Source organism: Westerdykella ornata, assembly GCF_010094085.1.
Source record: "Westerdykella ornata strain CBS 379.55 unplaced genomic scaffold EI97scaffold_2, whole genome shotgun sequence".
In the NCBI taxonomy this organism is placed as follows: Eukaryota; Fungi; Ascomycota; class Dothideomycetes; order Pleosporales; family Sporormiaceae; genus Westerdykella; species Westerdykella ornata.
The window spans coordinates 632088-656132 of NW_022986852.1; the positions used below are offsets into that span (position 1 = coordinate 632088).

The following is a 24045-nucleotide window of genomic DNA, read 5'->3' on the forward strand; positions in this document are numbered from 1 at the left end:
CAGCACATTTCACTCGCAAACTGAAATGATTACACGTTTAGCGATTTATACAGCGTCCGTTATTATAGGTTTGCTTATCACCCTCGTTTCTTCTCACTAGAAATTGCATGCCTACAAACATGCTCATGTGCAATAGCCTCACACCGCATACTAAACATCACAACCCCTGTACAAGAAAGCAGTCCACTAACGGATTGGATTCATCATAAGCCAGTTGGAGTATCCGCAGTACCTAGCTTCCCCATCCCTCACCCCTCCATCCAGCTGCACATCCCTGTCTCCAGGGAACGCAGCAGGAAACACCTCCCCCTCCCAACCCTTCCACTCACCCGCAAAAGATCACCTACCTCCTCTCTACACTCCTATCCCCGCTCAAGTCCTTCCTCCCTTCCCTTCCCCTTTCCTCCCGGACCCCCTCTTCGGATCCTTGGGGGGCACCGGAGGTGCCACCCCGTGCTCCTCCCCACCACCAACGGGAGCAGGAGCCAGGGGCTCCCACTTGGCCTGGTTCTTGTAGTACGAAGGATGCTTAGGGCGAAGCTTGTACTTGGCCTTCGCCACTCCGAGGCTCTGGTTCTGCTGAGACTGCTGCGGAGCTTGCGCGGGAACTGCCTTCTTACGCGGAGGAATGTCAACCATCTTGACCATACCTGGTGTGACGCGCATGACGGAGATGGGTTTGGCGGTGCAGATTTCGATTTCCTCGTCGGTGCCGTACTCGATGCTACCGGCATCCGAATGCCCATCGATGTCCTTGTCTCCATTGGCTTCCTGGACGCCTGTATTGTGTTCATGGTCGGAGCCGAGCGGGTGGTTGCACTTATTGCAGAAGGGAATGAGGCTGCGGTGCTTAAGGTTGTCGAAGTCAGATTTCAGCTTATGGTGCTCTTTCTCGAGACGATCCTTCTCCGCGTCCATCTTCGTCCTTTCTTCGGTGTTGGTCAACAGGACGCGCTCCATTTCTTGGAGGGAGCTCTGAGGGGCGAGCACGGGAGGGGCCTGGTCGAAGAAATTGGAGGCAGAACGTTCGCCGAAGACATTGTGGACAGGGCGTTTGGCCATGAAGGAAGCTGAATCAACTAGACACTATTAGCTGCTTTCCGAAGACTTTGCGAGACCCTGGTGCATCAGGGACATACCTTGCTGCTTGTATTTCTCTTCTTCCTTCGCGACCACCTTACGAACTGCATAGCGATCCTCAAGTCTATTCTGCCTTACTAGAAGACTGCTAGGAACTTCGTACTGCCTGCCATACGGTTCATCGTGCAGCTCCTCGTAGCCCTGGGCCTCAGGACCGGTAATCTCGATGCGCGGAATCACCGACATAGTCAACGACCTCGTCATGGGCACTGTACCTGGCCTGGTTCCGGCACGGCTCGACCTACCATACTCCGAAATAAGATCAAGCTCCACATCATCGTCCTCGCCGGCTGAATGATAAGTATAGTCATTTTGGAGAAGGGGAGAAGCACCCTCACTGATAGGAGTCATACGCTGTAGAGCCTTTGGATACTTCTTCTTCTGGCGGCGCTTTCCGCGATTGGCCAGCTCATCAGACCTGAGCCTGCGAGGCTGAGGAGCCAAGTCTCCGTCACTGTGGTATCCGACACCATTGTCCTGCCAGTCTTCGTCCTGGGAAGAGCTTTCTGTCTCCCGACCGGCGGTCTTGGGCCGACTAGCTCCAAGTGATGGGGTGATCAGATCGAGGACCTGGTTCTTGAGCGCTTTTTTGCTGGGGTCCTTCTTCCAGAACCTAAGGTTGGATGTGGAAGAGGCGGTCGCATCAGAAATAGTCGAGTCTCCAATGTCCTCCTCCTTGAACTTTGTCTGCCGCTCTGCGGTCACCCCTCCCTGTTTACCAGTCAGCCAGGAAAGAGATGGGCTCTTGCGCAGGGGCTTGCGTACGCCCAGGTCACTCTGCTCGCCGACTGGCCCCATAGGACTCAGAGTCTGCGCCTGGGAGCGACCCACGCCGAAAACATTTCCGTCCTCATATGATCCAAGGCCCTGGGCGAAGCTCTCGGCTGCGCCGGGGACGTCGAGGAAGCGGAGAGCCTTGGGGGACTTGAGCGCATCATCTGGGAAAAGCGAGGTGGGCACCATCTTTGTAGCATCCTCTTTTTCGTTGCACTCCTTCGACTTGAACTTGTCAAAGAGACCATAACTCTTCTTCTTGCCGTCTGCTGTTGGGGTCACGGTCGGTGAAGGGTTGAACGTGGGGTCAAGCGCACCCTTGGTTGGCGTGTCCATGACTGGGTATCTTGTAGCAAAGGTAGGAGAAAGCTCAACAACGCAGCCCGATTGCTGCGACTCTGAAGTCAGATGAGGGGCAGTGCCACTGCGCGGACGAGCCGAGTCTCGAGCAATGCGGCGACGACGTCGTCCTGCCGTGAAGACTGCAGGCGCAGGGCGATTGTTAGAGCGGGCCGGCGGAGGTGGAGGCGTCTCCTCTGCTTCTCCGTCGTCGTCGGGGACTGACTTTTGCAAAAGCGACTCCGCAAACGATTGGGCCAGGTGCTGATGGAGCATCTTGAATAGGCGAATGGATAATTGAAGTCCACAAGTCTCTGCCGCGGCGTGGACGTGAATGAAATTGTGCAGCGACGGTAAGGAGACGGCGGGAAGGGAAGGAGCGGTAAGTGGAGCGTGACGACGAGATCCGCAAACACAGGGGAGCACGACCACAGAAACGAGAGAGAGAGGAGCGCGTTTGGAAGAACAAGCTGGTTGCCATGCTTCTGTTGCGGCAAACGCACTGGCCGGGGAAATGCCAGAGCGACAGAGGGGTTGTCATTCACCGTTGGAGAGACGTAGTGAAGGTGGACTGGACTCTAGGAAACGATGAATCTGGAAACAGAGCATGCTATAAACCTAGAGATGGCATTCTTGGGGTATTCAGCAGAAGCAAACCTATATCCGAACAATCCCTGGCATAACCTAACTCCCGGCGTATGCATTTAAGCAAGCATTCAGTCCATCGAATCATAAATCATCCCTGTGCTCTTTACCAAATGACAAACGCGCCACTTGCTCTGCTACCCCACCACTACCGCTTCTCGCGCGACCTGCCTCTGGGCTGCCTTGAGCATTGAGATCGAGGGACTTCCGAAGTCCCACGTCAGCCAAATGTGCCGAGGGGGTCCGCGGTGGACTGGTCGTCTGCCGCCCTTTGCTCAGCATCATTCCCCCCATCGACTCGACAGAGTCTGGTTCACGTCCGCGTCCGCGCTCCTGAGACGGATCCGAAGAGATGCCAAGCCCACGGTCACCTTCTATTGACTTGGGTCGGGAGGCAGAAAGGAAGTCCGCAAGCTCTGCATCGCTGGTTCCAACCCCTTCAGGTGTTCGCGGCGTGGGCGGAGTTGACGGTTTATTCTTTGACGGTTGCAGCTGGAGGAATCTCTGTAAAGCTGTGCGGTCGCCATCATATTCTTCATCTTCGTCCGAGGTGCCTTCGAAATACCTGTCATCCCACTGTGCAGAGTCTTTGCTGAGAATAGAATGGCTCGTTGGTAACCTCTGAGGACGCTTCCCACTTGTTTGCAGCGGCGAGAGCTCATCAGCCGACTCTCTAGAGTCATTCTCAGTGGGGACGACTGGAGCCTTTGAGTCTTCCTGCCCTTTGACATGCTCTCCGTTTTATTTAACTGGTTCATCCATTGGCTTAGCTCTTTCTTGTGCTGATTCAAACTCATCGGGGGTCTCCGCTGTGTGAGTGTCCGCAAAATGGGTATCGCACAGATGCTTAACCACAGGCCAACCGTAGGCGTTCGCAAACATCCGCCGCACCACGATGTTGTTATGCGCATCAGGCTCAAGCCTGACTAGGACTTTTCGCCAAGATAGGTCCTTGTGATAGGCGCGAGCAATCTTTTCTTCAACCCGCATACCACCTTCCTCGGTACTGGTGTCTGACAGTTGAGACCCTGCACTGTTCTCGCTCGAGACGGATCGTCCCATCTTGGGCCGTTTTGAAGGTGGCGGAGGAATATCCTCTGGGTGATAGATGCGGTCATGAAAGATGGTACGCGCCCGTGTGGAGGGGTCGATGATCCATGAAGTCGGAGGAACAGGAGGATTGAGAAGGTCGCCTGCAGACTCGAATATGGTTGTTTTTGGCGGTGCCGACACTCTTGAGGGATCATCGATTGAGTCCCCGCGAGTAGCTGCAGGTCTCTTGCGCGCTGAGCCGTTCTCTTGCGATGAAGACGGTTCCACCGTGTCACTGCTGTGCTCCTCCGGCTCCAACCTCATGGTTTGACTTCTCTTGAACATCTTCTTGTCCTTACTTGTGTGCTTTCCTGATGGCCTTATGTAGCTCCATAATGTCATAAGCGTCGACTCTTGCGATAAAAAACCGACGGTAGGAGCATCGCGCTTTTGCACGTCGAGGAACTGGTAGTGGGAAGGCTCCATTGAAGCACGCCCTTGTGCTTCATCGTCTTCATTAGTGACGTCAGCCCCAGGTTGCGGAACCGTGGTATCGTTCTCGTAAGCATTCGGAGACTCGGTTTGTTTGTTGTCGCCCTTATTGCTAGCAACCCGTGATGGATTTGGAGACGAATTCTGCCCCGTCATTTGAACCCAACCCCATCCAACCATGGTCCCAATAAGACCATTCTCTCGCCTAGCTTTTTCAACCCTTCCAAGACCTCTCCAGTCAAGGAACAGAAGACAGCTTGTCCGCAGCGGCACGATACCGTCGTTCACAACATTGGAGTAGACGGTTCTGTTCCTGAACATTCGTAAGACCTGATGGGCCGGTCCAGTAGGCAAGATCCTCAGGAGTGGTTTCGCTCCAGGGTCTCCTTGCTCATGCGACTTTTGCCCAAGACCACCGACCATAGCTGTCAGATGGTAAGCCAGTTTATGGACATCCCATCTGGGACTGAAGAGGAGGACTGGGAGAAACTGTCTGTACCGGTACTGTCTGAGGACATGTGGCTAGTGATTCTGCAGTGGCTAGTGCCCTGCACAGCCTTGGTGCCCAGAGAAGGAACATCAAAACCGGTGTCAGGCCTCAGCCTCACACACACAGGCACACACCTGAATACAATCAGTCAACCCATCTTCAATCAATCTTTCTGTCACCGTGACATCTTCAGATACCATCAAATCTGACAATAGCACTCCATCCGCTTTTCGCGATATTAGGAGCTCTCCAGGTGAGACCGAGGTCCTGACCGGTTCTTCCAACAAGTCCGAAGTCGAGCGCAAATTTGACGTACATCGGGTTCTCATTACTTAATCCCAAGAACGGTGAAGCCAAGGCGATGAAATTGATGGGCTTAATCTTTTCGAAAAACTGTGGCGAGTGCTTGTGGATATAGGCGATCGCATATGTCTGTACCAGTCCCCCTAATGAATGGCCAATAAAGCTGATACTTGTATACTGGTACGCCCTCTCATACTGGTGATGGTGGAGGTGGTGCAAGCGCCCTTCAAGCGCGGTAAAGTCATGCTCTGATTTTGATTTGGTTGGCGACAAAGTTCCAGAGAGCTTCTTTCCTATTGACGCCTTCTTCACGGGCAGGAAAGGTTGGTCCGGGTATGTTGTGCGAAGGACATGTTTGGCTAGCCTTTTCCCAAGATATTGTATGCCCCTCTCTGTGCGGGTCATATTTCCATCAAAACCGCGGACAACCACTTGTTCCTCGTCGTCATCTTCGTCACACTCGGTGATATCCTCTTGACCCCCGGAGAGGGGCGCTGTGGCAGCATCCTTGGACTCCCCAGATTTGCGTGGTTCACCTGCCTTGGCTTCGCGCCGCCGCCTTCTTCGGTTCTCGCGAGCCTGTTTCACGGTCGCATCAATGCTCTCCTTCATATAGAGCATATCCGCGGTAAGATTGCTATGCAAGCCATGTGTGAGTACGACGAGATGGATCTTCTTTTTCTTCGGGGATGGACCGCCGTTATGGGCATCCCCTGACCCGCGATGCGAGCGCTCTTGCTCATCCCACTCTGGAAGTGCCGGCTTGTTCCATAAGCTCGTCGTATCATCTACGACCAGTTTAACAGCTTTCGAGTAAACCCCTTTCGGCTGGGCTGGATGATTCGAGGTGTGCGACTTCTTCCCTTGCTGGTGATCCTGCACCTGTCCCGGCGACCCCTGACTGTTCCCCGTTATGGCTGTGAAGCCCAGATCTAACGACTTCTGATCCCTTGCTATGAGCAATTCGTAGCTGACAGATGCTGTCCGAGAGAAAATGATCTGCGAAGTTACTTCGATGATCCATGTCACACTCTTCGGCGCATCGTCGGACGGATCGGATGCAGCCTCCCTTATATACTCTGGCACCGTCAACCTGGCAGTCCACGAGGCCCCCGCCTTGAGGTTGGGCTCAAATTCCGGGATACCATCTCGTCTGGGCGATTCGACTTTCTTGTTTGGGTTGAATGTAGAGGGATAAGCGGCGACATGGAGAGTATAAGGGCCGTGAATGTATGCAGCGCGCAACGCAACCGACACGGTGTTCTTGATCTTGACGTAAAGGAAGGGCGGGGAGGGCAGTATGCGGTCTTCGGAGGGCGTGTAGGTCAGGGTATACCTACCTAGCGTCAGCTTGTGGTCCCGGGTATACTTTCACTTCACGCGCATAGATGTCCGGCAAAGGGTGCTTACCGCACAATTTCTCCAACCTTGACGGCGCCAGTCTGGTGGAGTAACAGCATCCTGCGCGCCCGCTTCTCTTCAATAAGGCGCTCCTTTCGTGATGGTGTCAAGAGGAAGTATGACGTTCGAGCGTGACGGCAGCCTTCGTCCGGGACCTGGGCAAGGGAGTAGGTTCGAGGCGTGAGAAGCATCCGTTTGCTATGCGTCCAACGGGATTGTTGGCGCCGGTAACGAGAATGTCGATACAACCCCGAAGGACCTAGTAGTAGGTCGGCGCATTCCAATATCAGACCGATAGATCCAATGGATAGATATTTCAAGATAGTCAGGCGCTCAGCAAGGGTTATGCGGGTGGCGCTCGGTGATCGCTGGGTGATTGCTCGGTGATTACTAGGTGCTAGGCGCTTGGCGTAGCTTACGATCTATCCGAAGTGCATGCGTTTCAACGTCAGTCATACTTCACATCGTAAGCGTTGAGCCGCAAAATCGCTATCATGTGTAGATGCACGCGTCTTAGGGTAAGTACGTAAGCGGCTGCCTAGCTAGCACGATGTCATCCAAAATTCGTTTTCGCACTATATAAGGATTGGGATCTGTGGGAATTTGCAATTGAAACAGCATCCAAGAAAAATGTCAAGCCAAATGCATATGTCTGTCGCGAAATATTCTTACGGCCATAGCGACGCCGACCTCTCCCCGTTGATCGATGCCCAACTGGAGACTCTGCTCCCCCTTAACCTCGGTCAAATCAGTCTAATGCCAGAAAACTCTGACCTGGGTCATCTCGGAAGACTCCCAATGGAAATTCTTCTCTCAATACTGGAAGAGCTTCCATTGATATCACTTATCCGTTTCCGGAACATGCATCGGCTCGCGCATCGTATTGTCGACACCATGCCAGAATTTCAGATTATAGTCGAGCAAGCACCCCAGGCAATTAGGGGTGTACTTGCTGTACAAACGAAGGTGCGAGTAACCTTACGTACTCTGTTCGAGAAATTACGCCAACGACACTGCGACCGCTGCGGCAAATTAGCACAGCACTTGTGGCTACCTACGCCATCGCGCTTGTGCTCTCGATGCGCCCGTTGTGGACCAATACCCCTTAAAATGGAGGAAAAAATTCAGCAATACGGGTTAACAGAAAACGATCTTACATCTATACCATCTTTCCGTTTTTTACCAGCCATTTTAGTTGAGAAGGGAGAGACGAACACTTTCCAGGTTCTCGGAGAACCTATCCTTTACGACGCTCAGGTTGTCATACAGTTATCCTACGAGAGAACAGGTGCTTTAGTTCGACCACTAGGACATCAATCCAATGACAGAGACGCTTACCTCTTCGTTCGCCGGCAAGCTGATACGCAACAAGGGCCTATCGTATTTCCTCCCCACCTTGTCCCGCCTATTTGTCGCCGCGCCATGGCTACGATCATTGCACCATGGATATCTAGCAACGGTGCAGAGATGGGAGTCTTCTGCGCAATCTGTCTCTATACACCAGAGCAAGACTCCTTATATACGCCTGCGGACTTTCTTACTCATCTTGAAAGGTGTCGGGTCCAACCATTCGACGCTGGTGCCCAATTGAACCGGTTCATCTGGACCAGACGTAGGCGTTGTCTTAGACTGGCTAGTGGTGCGAGGGAAGTTGCCAATCCATGATCGGGTGCGGCAGGGAAGGGGATCGAGTTGACCCTAGTAAAAGATCTAATTTCAGTGATACACTTAGTAGTAAACAATTTATACACTGCCTTCTTCAAATTTCGACTCCATCGTGTTACCCCAGGATAGGCAATACAGTATAGGAACTTTTTCAGTCAGTACCGTACCGCCTCTTTCACATTCCACTGGACATTCCCCTGCACTTCCGTAGTACTGCGGTTTTCCAGGTCCAATTCAACAGTCTAGAGGTGAGGCAATATAACAGCCCTTGCAACCACCTTTTCGGCGCCTCTATCTACGCATAACAAGTTCTAAGACAAAGCTCTACCCATAGCATTATTTGGTAGTAGACAACCTCCTTCGTCCGATTGCAGGAGGTACCATGGTAGTTATGGCTTGCTTCCTCAACGGCATCCAATTGATGAGTGAAGGCCTCCGCGACCTGGAAATTGGGGAGATGACATCTCCAGTCCACGGGCTCACGCGTTTCTGTGTGAATGACTTCGTAGCCCAACTGGGTGAACTATCGCCCTCTTCCGCATTCACCAGTTGCCACTGTCCGGCGGTTATGTTACGGACCAAGTACCGAAATTCCTCGTCAGGATTGTTGCGCAAACCCGGGGATAGTAGGGCAGTTTCTGGGGTACGGCCGTCCCGAACGACTGGTGGATTGACGGAGTCTTGACCTTGATGGCTTCTGCCGTCGTTGCCGTGCTGGGGCTCGGAGCCTCCCGGCGGCATGATGGACTCGAGCATTACTTCTCGATGTGAGCTCCAAGCACTTTGCGTTTGAGGCCTAGGTCTATACTGTAGCTTTGAAACTAATTGCTGATATAGTACCTAGGTAGCGAGAGCTACGAAGTCGGTTTGTTGGGCAGAAGGAACAGCAGTAAACACTTATAGCGTCCGAACTTTCGCAGTAGATGCGAATAGCGGCCAGAAGTATTCCGTAGCTGTTATGTGGAGGTTCGGAGGCTCATTCTGACGCCTCCATTGTTTCAGGACGACTCAGCTCGTAATTTGCAGGTGGGTCTCTCATTAAATTGAGCTCCTTTGTCTCCTAAGGTTGTTATTTCTAAATCTGGACGAAATAGGGTATATAAGGAGCCTCTACTGCCTCCGTAGATAGTCAACAGGGCGATTTTCCACTGCGACTCTTATCTATCACCTGACATGTTATGTATATCCTAGTGTAAGTCTAAGAAGCTCCAAGTTAAACAGGAAGAGATATGCTTTTTCAGTAAAGGTGCAGGACTGTATGAAGATTTACAAATAGCAGCAAGATGTATAATCGAAGAGGAGAAGAGAATTATACGGAAAGGAGTTGATTTTGCACGAGAGACTCTAGTGAGAGAATATAGGCCCTCTATCCGAAAAATTCTTCCCGTAGTCTATCCTAATCTGAAATTCCTAAGACGCCAACATTCATAACGTTTCGTGCAGCAATAGTTGGGAGTAAGGTGTAACCCGCTATATGGAAACACCTTCAGGGAGGGCAGTGTTGCGCTCAGGCTGCGAGAGATGAGCCACTGTTGCCAGTGCTGCAGTCCGGGTCACCCTCTCCCTCCTCGGGTCCACGAGCAGACTTTGATTCATTATCACCATCTTCTACCTTTGAGGGCTTGCCTTTATCGTTGGTCAGTTGATATACTCGAGGCCCACTGCTGCTGAGTTGGAACCTACCGTTCTTTGTGGTATCTTCAGCCTCCTCGATCTGGCGGTGGATGGCATCAATCTCCTGGAGTTCCCGGTTGAACGCGGAGGCCTGCGGCAGTTCAGGGACTGGGAGCCACCTATTCCACCGGGGTGAGGGTGTCGAGGTTATAAACGGGGATGCCGAGTTGCGTATACTCCCTATCCTCGGCAGCGTTCACCAGGATCCACTGACCTACCCTAGGTGGTGGGCTAGATACTTGAACTCTTCCTCTGGGTTGCTGCAAATTCCGTAGGAGAGCAACGCAGTTTTGGGGGCGCGCCCGTCACGGACGGCATCGGAGTTCTGCAGGTTATTGACTGGAACAGAGCCGCGAGGGTTATTTGGGCCTTGACCACCGGGCGAGGCGGAGTTTTTGTCATTCATGGTATGTTAGCCTAAGAATAATCGAGGTAATTTGTAGGGAATCTTCAGTTTTATTTACAATGCAGAGGCTTTACAATAATTTAAATAAGGCAGCAACTTGTATATTTAAAGAGAAGACAAAGTCTATAGAAATAAGAGTAGATTAAGTAGGAAATCTGATTTTTCGACTATAAAGCCTCTGATTCCTAAAACCTCTTTCCGTGGGTATATATTTCCGGAAAGGCCAACTCCGACCCGAAATGCCCGGAACGCCGGCAGGTAAAATCACCGTCACTGCGGGAATTTCTTCAAGAAGGAAGACGACCTCTAACAGGTTCAAGCGGTATATATGGTCGAGGTTAATATATTTCGCGTCAATAGCAAGAAGATTGGTATCCTCGTGGAGGAAAGGAATACGTCATCGGAATGTTCAGAACCAAGGAGTAGAAGGTGAAGGAGTATATGAAAGAGTGCAAGTAGATCCGTTGTATAACCCTGAGTTTCTATGGGTATATCATATGCTAGAAAGATGAGAATGCCTCTACCATGATACCTCCGAAATAAAGCAAGCTTGAGTCCCATAAGATCGCACATCTATCCGCCGATTAAGGATCCGTGATCATTTCAGTCAGTAACCGCATTGCCCGTGAGTGCCAACGCAAGCGCTCTAAGTTGTGACGCCAGCAGAACCATCGCCCCCGGCGCCCAAGTCTGGGCCAGGCTTGCGATCCTCAGATCCAGGACCGGACTTTGGTTCCTTGCCGGCATTCTTGAGGTTGGCGGCCTTGGAGGATTTGTCTGTATTGACGGTCAGTTGGTATCACCAGGGCTTAGTGCTGCTGAGAATCCACCTTTGTTCTTGGAGCTCTCCTGACCTCGATCAGTTTCATCGAACTGACGATTGACCTCGTTGATGTCTTCGAACTCCCGGTTGAAGGCAGTCGTCTGCGGTAGTTCAGGGAGTGGTGCAATCCATTCCACAGGTGTCAGGGTGTCAACATTGTAGACGGGAGTACCCAGTTGGGTGTACTCCCTACCCTCGGCGGCGTTGACGAGGATCCATTGACCCAAGTGGTGGGCCAAGTATCTGAACTCTTCGTCCGGGTGGTTGCGAATTCCGAACGAGAGTAAGGCAGTGTCGGGACTGCGCCCATCGCGGACCACATTGAAGTTCTGATGACTATTGCCACCAGTCGAGGACGAGTTTCCGTGGCTCATGACGAATGAAGGACGTGATCTGTACATTTCGATGTGAGACTTTGAAGCTCGAGGGTTGAAAGGAGAGTATATACTCTTGACTTGTGTTCTGATAACCATTCGGTTCTCCGTGGGAATGGGATCTATCCAAGCATTTGTGTTAGTGACTATTATGCAAGCAACTCCTCGAACAAACATACTTTCAAACTCAAACTCGATTTCGAATCCGCGATGTCGAAGGAATCTTCCACTACTGGGGGAGTTCCAGTCTTATATACTCCTCCCTCCTCCCTCTACCAGTCACCCTCCCCTTTCCCTGCTGCCACCGCTTCCCCGTATCTCCACCCAATCCCCACCCAAAATCGCCTTCACGTCCTCTTTCACTGCCAGGGGCTTTTCCCTTCTAGCTCGATACTAGTCTTCACCTCCCTTTCCTCCCGCTTCCACATCCTCTGATTCGTCCCTTGACGCGCGGTTATCTGGCGGTGGGCGGTTGTGTATGCAAAAGCGGGAGCGGGGAGGCGGGAACCGCGGGAGTGAAAGGCGGATCTGCGATTAGCGAATCCGCCAGGGTTATGGAAATAGAAGGAAGGAGCGGGAAGCAAGGGGAAAGAAGCGCAAATGGCGGGGACAAGGGAATGCGGTGTAGATCTGTGGATATCTCGAGGGCTGCGTTTACGAGGAGGGAGTTCGGGAACAATGACGGCGGAGAGGTGAAGGGGAACCGACGTCCTCAGTGAAAATACGCTCCTAGGGCTTGGCCACCGTGATTGGGAGCTATTATTGGCATGCTGTTATTTGAAAGCTTCTGACCAAGCTCACACTTCTTTACCGTATCTCTGTTGCGCTGGATATGATTCTACGCTCCGTTTCGATCCGCCTTATCTACGCCCAAGCCGCTTGCTTGAACTACACGCAAGTACACAGCACCTGCGCTGACCCCATGCTATTTTCCAAATTCCTCTCTGTCCTCATGTGCAGCAGCAAATTCCAAAGGCAGTAGTGTCGTTAAAATGACCCGTGCGACACGATCCACGTTGAACCCCGTCACTGGCGATGAAACGGCGTAGACTTGGTCACACGCAATTGCTCTGCACCAGTAACTCAAGATCTCTTCTCACGTGGTGAAGTCTCGAGACTTCGAGGAGCGTGATTGCCTAGCCCATGCAGTTGCTCCGGCGAGCAGGGGGTGGGAGTGTGGTGCTTGCTCTGGTGGGCGCGAGCGGTCAGACCCCGATCAGGGCGAAGACCAAATGCTTTGGTGGATGGATATCGTAGTGGATCGGAAAATACGATGTGGTTTCCAGTGTCGAATGTCGGTCTGGAGGTGTGCTGTTCAAAAGGAATCGGTCAAGTGAGCAACATCGTCTTCGTCATGAACGCCGACATAACATCAAGAAATAACCCAACGTCATTCAGGCGCACAAATGGACAGTAGTCTGGAATGACCTTCACGGAACTAAATTGCCATTCGCTGGGGTAGACACCGCGCTTAACACCGCTCTTTGTCCACAAACATTCCAACGTCCACCCACGAGCCGAAAACGGATACCATGGGAATGATTCCAAACTAACACCCCAATAGTAAAAAGGGGTATCGAGGTATACTATACAACAAAGAGAGACTACGTACCCTTAGAACACCATGCCGTCATCTATTCTAAGACCTTTCCTTCGCTTCCGATCCCTTGAGCGTACCGCAAGTGTTGGTACACAATTCGTCTTGGCGGCAGAAGAGAGAACAAAGAGCCATAACCAGACACCCAACAATCATAGGTATGTAACGCCCATATACAAATACAGAGAATCTTACTGATCACCCTCCATCATGACATCGTCATTCTCACCGCTGCCATCGCCTCCATCTCCTTCTTCCCCGTCTCCCTCTCCTTCTTCTTCGTCGTCGCCATCGCCTCCCTGGTCGCCTCCCGCCTCTCCTTCATCATCCTCCTCCTCTTCTTCATGCATATCATGATAATGGTCACCAAACTCCTCCTGCATCTCCCTCACCTCATCTTCATCCAACTCACTCAACTCACTCTCATCCTCAGAACTGATCTGGTTCGAACTGGGACCCATATATCCAGTCATGAGGGCACTCAGCGATGGCAACGCCGGACCCTCCCCATGCGCCTTGCTCGGCGTGGCTTGTTCAACCGTATTTTTCTGCGTCGATGACATGCGGGGGATCACCACAGAGGGATGAGAAATCGAGGGTGTGCGAATCGGCATCGGCGTTCCTGGTACTTGCGGTGGGGGCGCGGCTGGCGTAGGCGTAACCTTGACGGTAGCGGCCTCCGCTCGACGAAGTATCTCCTTGATACCAATCATCTTGGGTCTTCGCTTCCGCCTCTTATGCGGCTCTTCTGGTGGATTTTCGCCAGCTCCGGGAGGTCCGAAGGACTGTGGTTCTGCAGGAACGAAGACCAGGCCTGGTTGCTCCTTTGTCTTCGAGGCTGGACCACCTTGTAGTTGACTCGGATGATAGAGGTGGAATGGCTGATTTGAAGGGTATTCGCTTGCTTCGCTCACACCGTCCGCCTGCAAGTGTCCCAGAGACGCATCAGGCGAGTGCACGAGGTGTGGACCGCCGTGCTCACCGCGCTCTCTCACCATCTTTGCGAACTCTCGATCCCGCTTTTCCTTCTCTTGCCGCTCCGCCTGTAGCTTCTCTTCTTCATAGCGCTCTCGGTCCAGCATGAACTCGTACTGCAGTGCCCACTGCTGTTGCTGTCGCCAGTGCTCTGGAAGTAACTCCGGCACCTTCGTCTCATATAGGAAAGCATAAGCGTCCCCGATGAAGTTGTCAATCCCATCTTTCTTGTCAAGCCCGTTGTTGAGGCGCTTGAACTCAAGGGCGTCACGAAGAACATCCAATATGGGATGTTTATTTGAGGGATCTTGACACCATTTCTCCAGTTCAGGTGCAGTAGTTTCAAAGTCCTTCTTCCTGACGAACCTAAAGACCGGTTCTTCGCGGCCCTCGGGTATGCCGCCACCCAAACGACGTAGCATGTTGATATAGCGTTCACAAATTTCGTGCCAGAGCTCCTGGTGATTGAAGAAATCATTTTGCTTCTTTCGCACACGCTTGGCCAGTAGCTCTAGGTTTGTCTTGTCCCCCGTCTGATCGAGGAGATTGATGAAGAAGCGCGTATAACGTGTCGTGTAAACGAAATGTCGGCCAGGACGTTCGTACTCCGGCTTCCACACCTGCACGGTCATCGTTTTTGTGAACATTTGCTGTGTGAGCTCATGCTTGGCGGCATAAGCCACCATGGGGGCGCTAGGATCCTCGTATAGAACGTGAGAAGTGCGAGCTATCATCCGATGATGCCACGACGATTTGTCAGCATTTCGGAGGGCTTTCAGCACAGCAAGAATATATCGTTCCCAATCGTCAGGATCTTCGGGACCAGGGATGTTCTGAGAGAAGGACGTTTGCCGAATGAACTGCTCGCCTCGTCTGTAATCAATTGCTTTTCGCTGCACAAGCTTATGAGCAATGGAAACAAGCTTGTAATGCGGCTCCAATATTGGTTCTCGGCCGCGTTCTCGTTTCTCCGGAAGTGTGTTGATGGCATTGCATAGTGCATTAAGTACGTCTCGTTCGGTGGGACTGTGCAAAACATGATGGGGCATCTCAACAATATCCAGAGCGGACGCAATGGGTGAGCTTGCCGTTGGCGAGGGTCCGGTGCTATCAGTCTCTCGCGCAGAAGATAAATGAGGAGGGGGTAGCGATGTTCGACTCTCACTGCTGGGTGATCTTGGCGGGGTTGGTCTGGACTGACGCGCAGGCTGGTAGCAGTACATCTTCCAAAGGCACTTGGCAAGCATGTAATGATTCCTATGAAGAGTCAGCGACCAGGCCCACGGGAACAATCGATTCACTTACCACCACCTGTCCGGTTTCCCTTTGATTGCGCGTCGAAACAAAGCGGCTGCGAGCTTACAAGCTCCGTATGGAGACAATGGGACGAAAGGAACTTCTGGGTAGAGCCAGTTCTGGTTGGTGTCGTAGTAGTATATTTGCTCATTCTCCCGGAATTCGAAAGCGGTCATGCCGAATGGCTCTCGAGAAGACGCATAGATCCTATTGCCGAAGTCGGTATACATATCCGAAACTTTGGCCTCTCTTTGAGGTGTTCTATCGGTCTCCCGTGCAACACATGCTGCAGCCATTACGTAGCAGTGTATGGCGGCGCGTTGATAGCGAATTAGCTCGTTGCTCTCATTGTTGAGTTTCTCGGCACTCCAAGTCACACATTCTTCCAGCTGTGCGTCGTTGGTTTGAGCAAGGCGATACCATGTTTCCCACCGGTCCACGGAATATTCCAAATCCTGCAAAAAGAATGCTTGTGCGAAACTAAGATCCTCAGTAGGCCCTGGGGCTAATCGTTTCTGAGACCGGAACTTGCATAATGCGATGGTGCCCATGAGGAAGAACCAGCCGACAGCTGCAGGCACAGAAGCTTCAGGAGAGACACGTCTGGTCGAAACATCTGCGATGCCTCTCAGGCAATCGAACAGAGATACTTTGATTATGGGGGACTTGAGGTAGGTATTGAGTCGTTTTCGGTTGAAGGAAAGATCATCATGTGGTTTGGTTCGGCCCAACACCCCATGGACTTTATCGATCGAAGTTTTCATCTCCGTCTTGGGTAGGTCTTTCCTGTTGACCTTTTCGGCCTGGGACATGATGAATGGCAACAACCGTAGAGCTGTTTTCTTGTCGAGCGGCTCGGTCGCGGAGTGGTAGTCCAGACATTCTGCGGGCTGAACAAACAACTTAAGCCCGTAGAGATCATGCAAGACCTGAGAGAGTTCACTATCGCGGGTATTGCTGTCAATGACATCCTCGAGTCGGAGCAGTTCGTCTTTCGCTAGTCTCAGAAACAATCTACCTGCCGAGTGGCAGAATCCTCTGACGCCGGTGGCGTGATGAACATGCCGCAAGAATTCGAACAGGTCTTCTGAGGGAGCCGGGAACATGAGAGAATTCTGCGAGATGCCCTCTCTGAACAGATGGTACTGTAACATCCAGCCGCGTAGCTGCATATCATGGAGTTTCGCGGTTATCGAAGCGAAGGTTGTATGGTGATAATTGTCGAACCTGGGTCCAGAAATGTGCCCTACACGTACCAAGTCTTCAAGCATGTTTCCCGCTGCCAGTATGCGAAGGATATCCACCAGCGCAGCCACGGAGGTTTGTATATGGTTGCACGACAGACAATCAAGTGCTGTACTCTCGTTCTTAATGATCTGTAGTGTTCTCACAAACACTTCGTCGATGATTCGAAGGGTCCTCAGCAATTTGATCTGTCGCTCAGGACCGGAGCTTTGTATGAACGACTGGTCTCTGAACTCCGCTACGAGGGTTTCTATACTACGCAGATAGCACGACACCACCATTGGCGGATAGTCGATGGCTTCGTAGGCTTCGCGTAAACGCTGCCAAAGAGACAGTCTCACATGGGCGCCAGCGGTTTCCACGAATTTCCTCATTTCTTGCTCGGGCGAGTGATGCGTGAGCTCCTTTGCTCTGGATTGTGAAGTTTGACGCCGAGCGACATAACCATTTATCTCTGAAGAGCCTGGGTCGGCATCAATGCTCGATGGGCCATCCATTCCAGCATCGCGCACAGGCTCTAGAATGGGTTCCAGGCTCTCAATCACAGCGACCGGGTCCTTTTCTTCCCGATCGAATATCTTTAGGAAGAAGTCTTTCATGCTGATGCGAGCAAGTTCGCCGTCCACAGCATCAACGGATAGCTCTGGCATGATCGCATTGTTCGGAACTTCTATTACTGGCTCACCGGCGGATTGAAAGATGCCCCGCAGTTCTTGCATGACATGGAGAATGTACTCCGGTCGATTCGTATCATCGACGCTCATCTGAAAGGCAGATGCCCAAATATGCCGCAGCACCAGTCGATCGAAACCCGTCTCACGGCTGCAGCTAGTGCATAGTTGCATGGCATCCCGTGCCAATGTGGTCCACCTGTTAAGACGGTCCTGTTGAATGACTTGTGTCGACTGGTCTACACCACTGTTTGGATGCTTGATGAGAGCATGTACATCAAGATGAAGTTCAAAGATAGTCTCCGTCATCTCAACTTGAGCAGTACTCCACGCGGACAAAGAGTAATCTGCAGAATTCGTCTGAGCCCTCAGCATTTCCGAATCGACCTTTGCAATTCTTCGCCTCATTTGTTCGTAAATATAGTCATCGAAGTGGACGAGAACCTGGACCAAATGACGCTTCAGATCTTCTCCCCAGCGATACTGGATATAAGTCGACTGTTTTTCTCCAGAACCGGATGGGCCATTTATCAATCCAGGGCTCAATAGCATTTCAAGCCACGCGAAGGCGAGCTCCGAAAGCGAGTACAACCCCTCATTGACATTGCGAGCGAAGTCTAGAAGATTCTCGTTGGTAAGAGTCGGCTTCTCACAAGCATTTGCCGTGCTAGACTTTGCATAGCCCAGAAAGGCATTCAATCCAGCGTCGCGAGATATTTGCCCTAGGTCGACGGGCTCGGAATTCAGGAAAATTGCCGCGAACTGAGGAAGCCCATTTTGCAAAGCATTGTATAGGTCGCATGGAGCTCTGCCGGAGTTGTCAACTTTTGGATCTCCGGCTTGTGAGCCGTCGAGTTGAGCTCTCATCTGCTGTGGAGAGCCCAAACTAGAAACGCCGAGTCGTTCCAGGCCATCGTTGATGATTTCGAATAGACACTTGTCGGCATGTGTGAACACATAAAGCTTCTCCTCCAGTTGCTTCACCGGGTCTGGTGCAGGAGCATCTGCACCCATAGGTCCCTCTGCAACCGAATCACGAGCTCTGATTCGTTTGCTGCGGGAGCGCCCACCCTCGGCTGTCTCTGGCAACCCAGCTGAATCCGTAGAACGTTTTCGCGATTTTCCCGAGGCAGCATCTGGTGGTGCATTGGATTCGCCGTCGCCAGTGGTGGCCGCTGGGGCCTTTTCATCGTCTTGCGTGGGCCAAACGTCCCCGTCATTCGTTGACATGTTGTTCGTCGTCAGAATCATTGCAGAAGGTGACTCTACTTGGGGTACCTGGTCTTGCACTTCCCCATTATTGATATCCTCCCGTGGAGAGTGTTCCGTATCCAGCGCAATCGATACATGGGCGTTCGCATTGCCAGGAATGTCAACGGTGATGGCTGCCCCCGGAGCACGTTCAGCAAATCCGTTTTGCTCAGCCTGATGCTGATTCAAGATAGCTCCGCCAACGCTAGCCCAGTTCCAGTTGTTGGGTTTCAGCATAACCCGTTCGGGAGAGCCTTTGATAGCACCTAAAGGCTGTGATTTGGCCACCTCGGACGGTAAAGGGGCGAAGGGGTATGGGTTTAAACGTTTTTTCAGGGTGTCCGAGAAAGTTTTCCGAGCCATGGAGGATAGGGGTGCCTGCATAAACGACAGGTTGTCTTCAAGACGGGCGACTAGCTCCCTGAGTTCCTGTGCAGCGAAGCCTTCCTCGAGGCCGGGAAGGTGAAGTACACTCTCTAACAGTCTGTCGTCTTCATCGAGCACAGCCTCCAGGCAAAACCTCGTGATGCGGCGGCTCCCAAAGAGGGCTGCCACGGAGGCCGCCCGAAGCCACAGGTCCAAGTCAGCTTCATCCTTATCCAGCGCTTCACTGAAGTGTGTCAGAACACCCAGCATGTGTTTTCCTCCTTCGTGGTGTACAGCAGCGTCCACGCCATTTTCCTTAATCCAGTGCTGCATTGTCTCCACCATGAATTGGCCATGGTTCTTGTAAGCCAAATGAAGGATCTGCTGTAGAGTGTTCGGGGCGGCCTCGTTAGCGCCAGCTGGCTGTACCGGACCAGACTCGAAGTCATCCTCGAGAATGCTGTCAAAAACCAGGGTGTCGCCGTACAGCTCATGACGTTTGTATTCCGAGAGCGATTCGGGATATTTGAATATGTCGGAGGCGAACAATTCTTTGTATGCTTCAGCAGCCTTTTCAAAAGATGCGGGACCCTCGGAATGATATTTCAAGGCTGTCTGATAGAGCTTCAACGCTTCCTCAACCTGGATTTCTTTTGTATCGTCAACCTCCTCCTCGGAATCATAGTCGGAATCGGCATTGAGCGCTTTGAAACCGGACCTCATGGTGGCTGGAACCGCTCAGCGCCCTCAAGCGCCCAGAGATTGCGAATATCGTAGCGAGTTAGGACGTTAGGCAGCGGCGAGGGCGCGAATGAATACGGCTGTTGGGGTGGACCGAGCGAGCGTTCCCATGCTTCGAACTCTGGGAATCCGGACGAGTGAGAGTGAAAATGTCGCAGGCACACGCGTCGTCGAAGCGATAGAGTTAGTCTTCTTGTAGAGATGGCGAAAGCCGGGGAGAGGCGCGTTGGGTGAAAGCGTGTCGTGTCGTCGTGTACTGTGTATGCCGTGTGGTGGAAGCTGGATGAGGTACCGTTGAAGTCTCGCGTTTGGCGGCTCATGACAGCATCTCTCCCTGGTCCCCTGCCGCGCACCCCTGGCCCCTGCCGCCTTGTCCGTGCTGCCGCGGCCGTGCTTTCTCCAAGTCAACACCACGCTCCCATTTTGTATCCAGCGCTCAGCTAATCCACCTTCCATAAATTCACCGGCTCTGTTGGCCTACCGCCGGCTTGCAGAAATAGGCCCTCTTTGCTTTCATCCCATTGCAGCCATCACGTCTCGCCGACGTCGGGCGCAATCAGAGCAATGGTGACCGCTCCCGCAGTACCAGAGTACGTCCCCGTCTATCGAGCTCCCAACAACCCCATGAATGCGCAGGGAGTCTCGAGTCCTTCGTTGCGGATGCCTCGGCGATTGATAGCTACCTTGATTATCATATGTGCCAAGCTGATGCGATGCCCCCGAATGTCTTCATTGCAGGCTGATCAAAGCTCGAGTACAGGATCTATGAAGATGAACTCCTTTCTTCGATTGAGGCTCGCGCCGAGTCCCTACAGAGTCTGCGTGAGCTAGGCCCACCCGACCTCGTCCACCTTATCAAACAGCCCATCAAATCACCCAACAAACAGGTACGGCCGCATACAACCAAGCGAGCCTGTGGCTTCTGGGAAAGCGCTGAATAAGGATCTAGGTTGGAGTCTACCATCATGTTACGGGAATAGACGCCTCATCCTCTGCGAGTCTAGCTGCGTACATAAACACCCTCACCTACTCCCCCCACGATAAACAACACAAGGTCGTCTCTGGTCTATACTGGTGCGCCCGAACTCCCCATATCGATCGGCGACAACTGACAAAGGCAGCTGTTACAATGCGTTCTCCAGGTTGGACATGCGCGTCCAGGTCTATATTCCAGGAACCGTGGAGAGTTACTGCATAGACGAACGTGGAGAGAAACGAGTGGCAACCGATGATTTGTGGCTGGAGACGTACCTGTGCAGCGTGCTTCGCGCGTATTCGTATGCAGACGATGGTTCCGGAGACACAATAAAGAAAATCGTGGGCGTGCGAAGATTCAATCCCATAACCACTACAGAGAGCGAACACAAGTTCCTAGAGGCCGCTGAACGGTTATTCTTTAATGGTAATCTCACCGTGAAACTCGACGCTCGACACGCTGACAAGATTCAGGATGGCAGCTTGGATCCGATCCCGAGATTCAAGTGCCCAATCTTGTCTCCAATCATCTTACCACGGGACTCTTGAATTACATCCATACCACCGGCAGATATGCCTCCGGAATCAACCTATTCGAGAAGCTGCGGACCCGGGATACGGAGATCTCGTCACTTCTTGCCCGTGTCTACATTGAGGCTGACGAGGAAGTCAAGGCCGTCCAACTATTGCATGACGCAATACAAGAGCTTCCGATGGACTACTCCCTGCTGGACTGCCAGGCCGACTTCTGCAACAAGAAGGGTCGTAGCGACCTGGCACTCGAGATCGCCAAAAGGAGTGTCATATCTGCACCGAGTGAGTTCGGCACCTGGGCGAGACTGGCGGAAATCTACGTCAGCCTTGAGCAGTGGGATCTCGCGCTTCTGACATTGAACTCCTGTCCAATGTTTACGTACCAAGATAAGGACGCTCCGCGGATGCCGGAACCCCAGAAAGTCTTCTTGCCCATCATGCCTGAGGCTATGTGCGATGAGATTGAAGACGCTAATATGGATGATATGGAACTCGTGCATCCAACGTTGCGTAAACTGCATGCCGCAGGATTCAAGGGCACCTTTCTGAAAGCATACAATCTGCTCACCGAGATAACGAAGAAGATCGGTTGGGATCAGCTCCTCCGTGTACGTAGCCAAGTGTTTGTTATGGAAGAGGAGTACCGGCACGAAAAGCAGCACGTCACGCAGAATCCCAACGCCAGCACAACCGCCCTGCGCTCCTCCACCCCTACCACCAATGGCCATGGCGAGCCTGAGGAGGTCTCCGGGTCGGAAGATGGCACTAAAGTCGACAAAGAAGCTTCGTCTGCAGCAGCAGGCGAATCAATAGAAAAACCCGGCCACACGGTCGCTTCCGAAGTCGTCAAAGCCGGCGGCAGCGACGAACCCGAATCCACCCCCAACTACACGCACTTCCACAACAAGCGGCTCTGCGAACGCTGGCTCGACAACCTCTTCATGGTCCTCTACGAGGACCTCCGCGTGTACACGATCTGGCGAACCGAGATGGCGCAGTGCCGCCAACAGCAGCTCGTGTACAAGAAGTCGCCCGAGGAGTGGGAGATTCTGGGTGAGTTGGCGGAGAGACTGCACCATCTGGATGAAGCGGTAGAGGCCTACGAGAACTGTCTCCAAGTGCGGTTCAGCCCGAAGGCGATGAAGGGGGTGCTTAAGCTGGGGGAAAGGAGGCATGATATCAGGGAGGTGTGTGGCGCGTTGATCAAGCTGGTTACGTGGCAGTATCGGTGGTATTCAGAGGTTCGTCACCACGATTATACCCTCACCATCAGAGGCTGTGGACAAGGCGTGCTAACAAGATGTAGTTCTCGCCGTCTCTACTGTATACCATCCGGAAACTCATCGAGGAGGAAGGCGCGGTCAAGATCCGGAGTATCATTCAGGGAACGAGCTTGCCACAGCATGTGCTGGACCTGACGCATCAGTATGCAGCACTCTGTGCGGCGTTCAGGAGTAGTGGAAGCGATGGTTGAATGAGTGACTAAGTGTTGAGATGCATATTAGAGAAGGGCATCGCGGCCTCATATTCTGATTTGATGGCTTTCGCAAGGAGGTGATACCACTTTTATGTCACAGATACTAATAGCATGCTGTTTGCCGTATTCTCTCTGTATTCTTGGCAATGGTGAGCGAATAATGAACATGGATTCTGGAACTTGCACTGCATCCCTTGGTGGCAAGCAACGACACTCCAAAGGATCCTAGATATCATATCTTCGAGATATGTCGTGTGTCATGCAGCCAATGTATTCGTTTTTACATGGCCGATCATTCAGGCCGCGACACTATCCCGCCAACGCTCAGCATGAAGTTGTTTGAAACCCGGAAGATAGAGACCCATGAGACCCATAAAAAGCCCATGATAAACACCACTCCATGCCTCCATGTGCCTTTTCCGCACCCGCGCCATGCCTCCACTTCCACCCCCAGACGCTTGTAAAACTCCCCCTTCCAAAAAGCCCACCGTTTAACGGTACGATTTCTGGTACCGTGCGCGGGCACCGGGACCGCCGAACTTCTTGGGTTCGCACCGCCTGTTGTCAGCGACGAGGAGCGTACGGTCGTACTGGACGAGGGCCTGCTTCAGCTGGTTCTTGGAGTGCTCGTCGACGTATTTCTGGTAGTAGGCGATGATGGATTTGGCGATGGCTTGGCGGATGGCGTAGATTTGGGAGGTGTGACCACCGCCGGAGACGCGGACCCGGATGTCAACGTTGGCTGTGTCATTCGTCAGAACTATCACCCAGAGACAAAGATATTCAAGTATGGGTAGACGGATATAGAGGTCCAGATGGGAGAGGTCTTGAGGGATTGTATGGGAAACGATGAGGCGTACCGAACTTGTCAAGACCGAGGATCAGGATGGGCTCGTAGACCTTGAAGCGGAGGATCTCGGGCTGCACCAGCTCCAGAGGCCTTCCGTTGACCTTGATAAGGCCCTTGCCCGCCTATTCAGTTATCGTTTAGTATACTGCGTCTCTGCGTGCGGGATCGAATCGCGTTCGTGACGGCGTACCTTGCAGTGGGCGACGGCTGTGGGACAATTCCGTTAGCATTCATTGATGCGAAAATTCGCGGTGGGAGAATCCCAGGAGCGAGATTCAGGCACATACCAGTCGCCGTCTTCTTTTTGCCGAAGCATTGCACGCTCTGAGTAGCCATATTGTGCGGCTGGATTCTATCCTGGGATCGTGCGGTGGACGGAGGGCCGTTGGTTGCGAGGACAGTCGTCGTGGTCTGAAGTGAGGTAGGTCGTTTGAGATGCTCAGAATTCGTGTGTGTGTTACGCTAGACTTCTTTAGGGTTAGGGTCATTGGTGGCTCGTGCGTCAGGAC

General features: G+C 52.5%; 9 protein-coding genes across 9 annotated transcripts; 1 reads left to right on the top strand and 8 right to left on the bottom strand.

The window, feature by feature from the left end:
* Positions 1-372: 372 nt before the first annotated feature.
* EI97DRAFT_455008 (uncharacterized protein) lies at positions 373-2529 on the bottom strand (the record flags this gene model as incomplete). The annotated part of the gene is made up of 3 exons (XM_033800602.1): positions 373-1079; positions 1140-1851; positions 1906-2529. 3 exons carry the CDS (start codon positions 2527-2529, stop codon positions 373-375), a joined length of 2043 nt encoding a protein of 680 aa, XP_033657620.1.
* An 886-nt stretch (positions 2530-3415) lies between these two features.
* On the bottom strand, positions 3416-4973 carry EI97DRAFT_110126 (uncharacterized protein). The gene has a single exon (XM_033792965.1). The coding sequence runs from the start codon at positions 4843-4845 to the stop codon at positions 3640-3642; it is 1206 nt and encodes a 401-aa protein (XP_033657621.1). The 5' UTR covers positions 4846-4973; the 3' UTR covers positions 3416-3639.
* A 128-nt stretch (positions 4974-5101) lies between these two features.
* Positions 5102-6807, bottom strand: EI97DRAFT_455010 (DUF676-domain-containing protein; the record flags this gene model as incomplete). The annotated part of the gene is made up of 2 exons (XM_033800603.1): positions 5102-6551; positions 6626-6807. 2 exons carry the CDS (start codon positions 6805-6807, stop codon positions 5102-5104), a joined length of 1632 nt encoding a protein of 543 aa, XP_033657622.1.
* A 1000-nt stretch (positions 6808-7807) lies between these two features.
* Positions 7808-9022, bottom strand: EI97DRAFT_439156 (uncharacterized protein; the record flags this gene model as incomplete). The annotated part of the gene is made up of 4 exons (XM_033799543.1): positions 7808-7858; positions 7955-8109; positions 8158-8314; positions 8663-9022. The coding sequence occupies 4 exons, from the start codon at positions 9020-9022 to the stop codon at positions 7808-7810; spliced, it is 723 nt and encodes a 240-aa protein (XP_033657623.1).
* A 766-nt stretch (positions 9023-9788) lies between these two features.
* On the bottom strand, positions 9789-10361 carry EI97DRAFT_455012 (uncharacterized protein; the record flags this gene model as incomplete). The annotated part of the gene is made up of 3 exons (XM_033800604.1): positions 9789-9907; positions 9965-10074; positions 10174-10361. 3 exons carry the CDS (start codon positions 10359-10361, stop codon positions 9789-9791), a joined length of 417 nt encoding a protein of 138 aa, XP_033657624.1.
* A 646-nt stretch (positions 10362-11007) lies between these two features.
* EI97DRAFT_455013 (uncharacterized protein) lies at positions 11008-11558 on the bottom strand (the record flags this gene model as incomplete). Its single annotated transcript, XM_033800605.1, has 2 exons — positions 11008-11138; positions 11192-11558. The coding sequence occupies 2 exons, from the start codon at positions 11556-11558 to the stop codon at positions 11008-11010; spliced, it is 498 nt and encodes a 165-aa protein (XP_033657625.1).
* Positions 11559-12989: 1431 nt separating this feature from the next.
* Positions 12990-19985, bottom strand: EI97DRAFT_498356 (uncharacterized protein). The gene is made up of 2 exons (XM_033802550.1): positions 15436-19985; positions 12990-15387 (listed from the first exon to the last, which is right to left on the bottom strand). The coding sequence occupies exons 1-2, from the start codon at positions 19680-19682 to the stop codon at positions 13347-13349; spliced, it is 6288 nt and encodes a 2095-aa protein (XP_033657626.1). The 5' UTR covers positions 19683-19985; the 3' UTR covers positions 12990-13346.
* A 125-nt stretch (positions 19986-20110) lies between these two features.
* Positions 20111-22865, top strand: EI97DRAFT_429848 (chaps-domain-containing protein). Its single transcript, XM_033797536.1, has 6 exons — positions 20111-20290; positions 20461-20587; positions 20650-20774; positions 20822-21102; positions 21150-22450; positions 22516-22865. Exons 1-6 carry the CDS (start codon positions 20265-20267, stop codon positions 22681-22683), a joined length of 2028 nt encoding a protein of 675 aa, XP_033657627.1. The 5' UTR covers positions 20111-20264; the 3' UTR covers positions 22684-22865.
* Positions 22806-23963, bottom strand: EI97DRAFT_429849 (ribosomal protein S9). Its single transcript, XM_033797537.1, has 4 exons — positions 23824-23963; positions 23727-23743; positions 23547-23658; positions 22806-23428 (listed from the first exon to the last, which is right to left on the bottom strand). The coding sequence occupies exons 1-4, from the start codon at positions 23870-23872 to the stop codon at positions 23178-23180; spliced, it is 429 nt and encodes a 142-aa protein (XP_033657628.1). The 5' UTR covers positions 23873-23963; the 3' UTR covers positions 22806-23177.
* Positions 23964-24045: the final 82 nt, after the last annotated feature.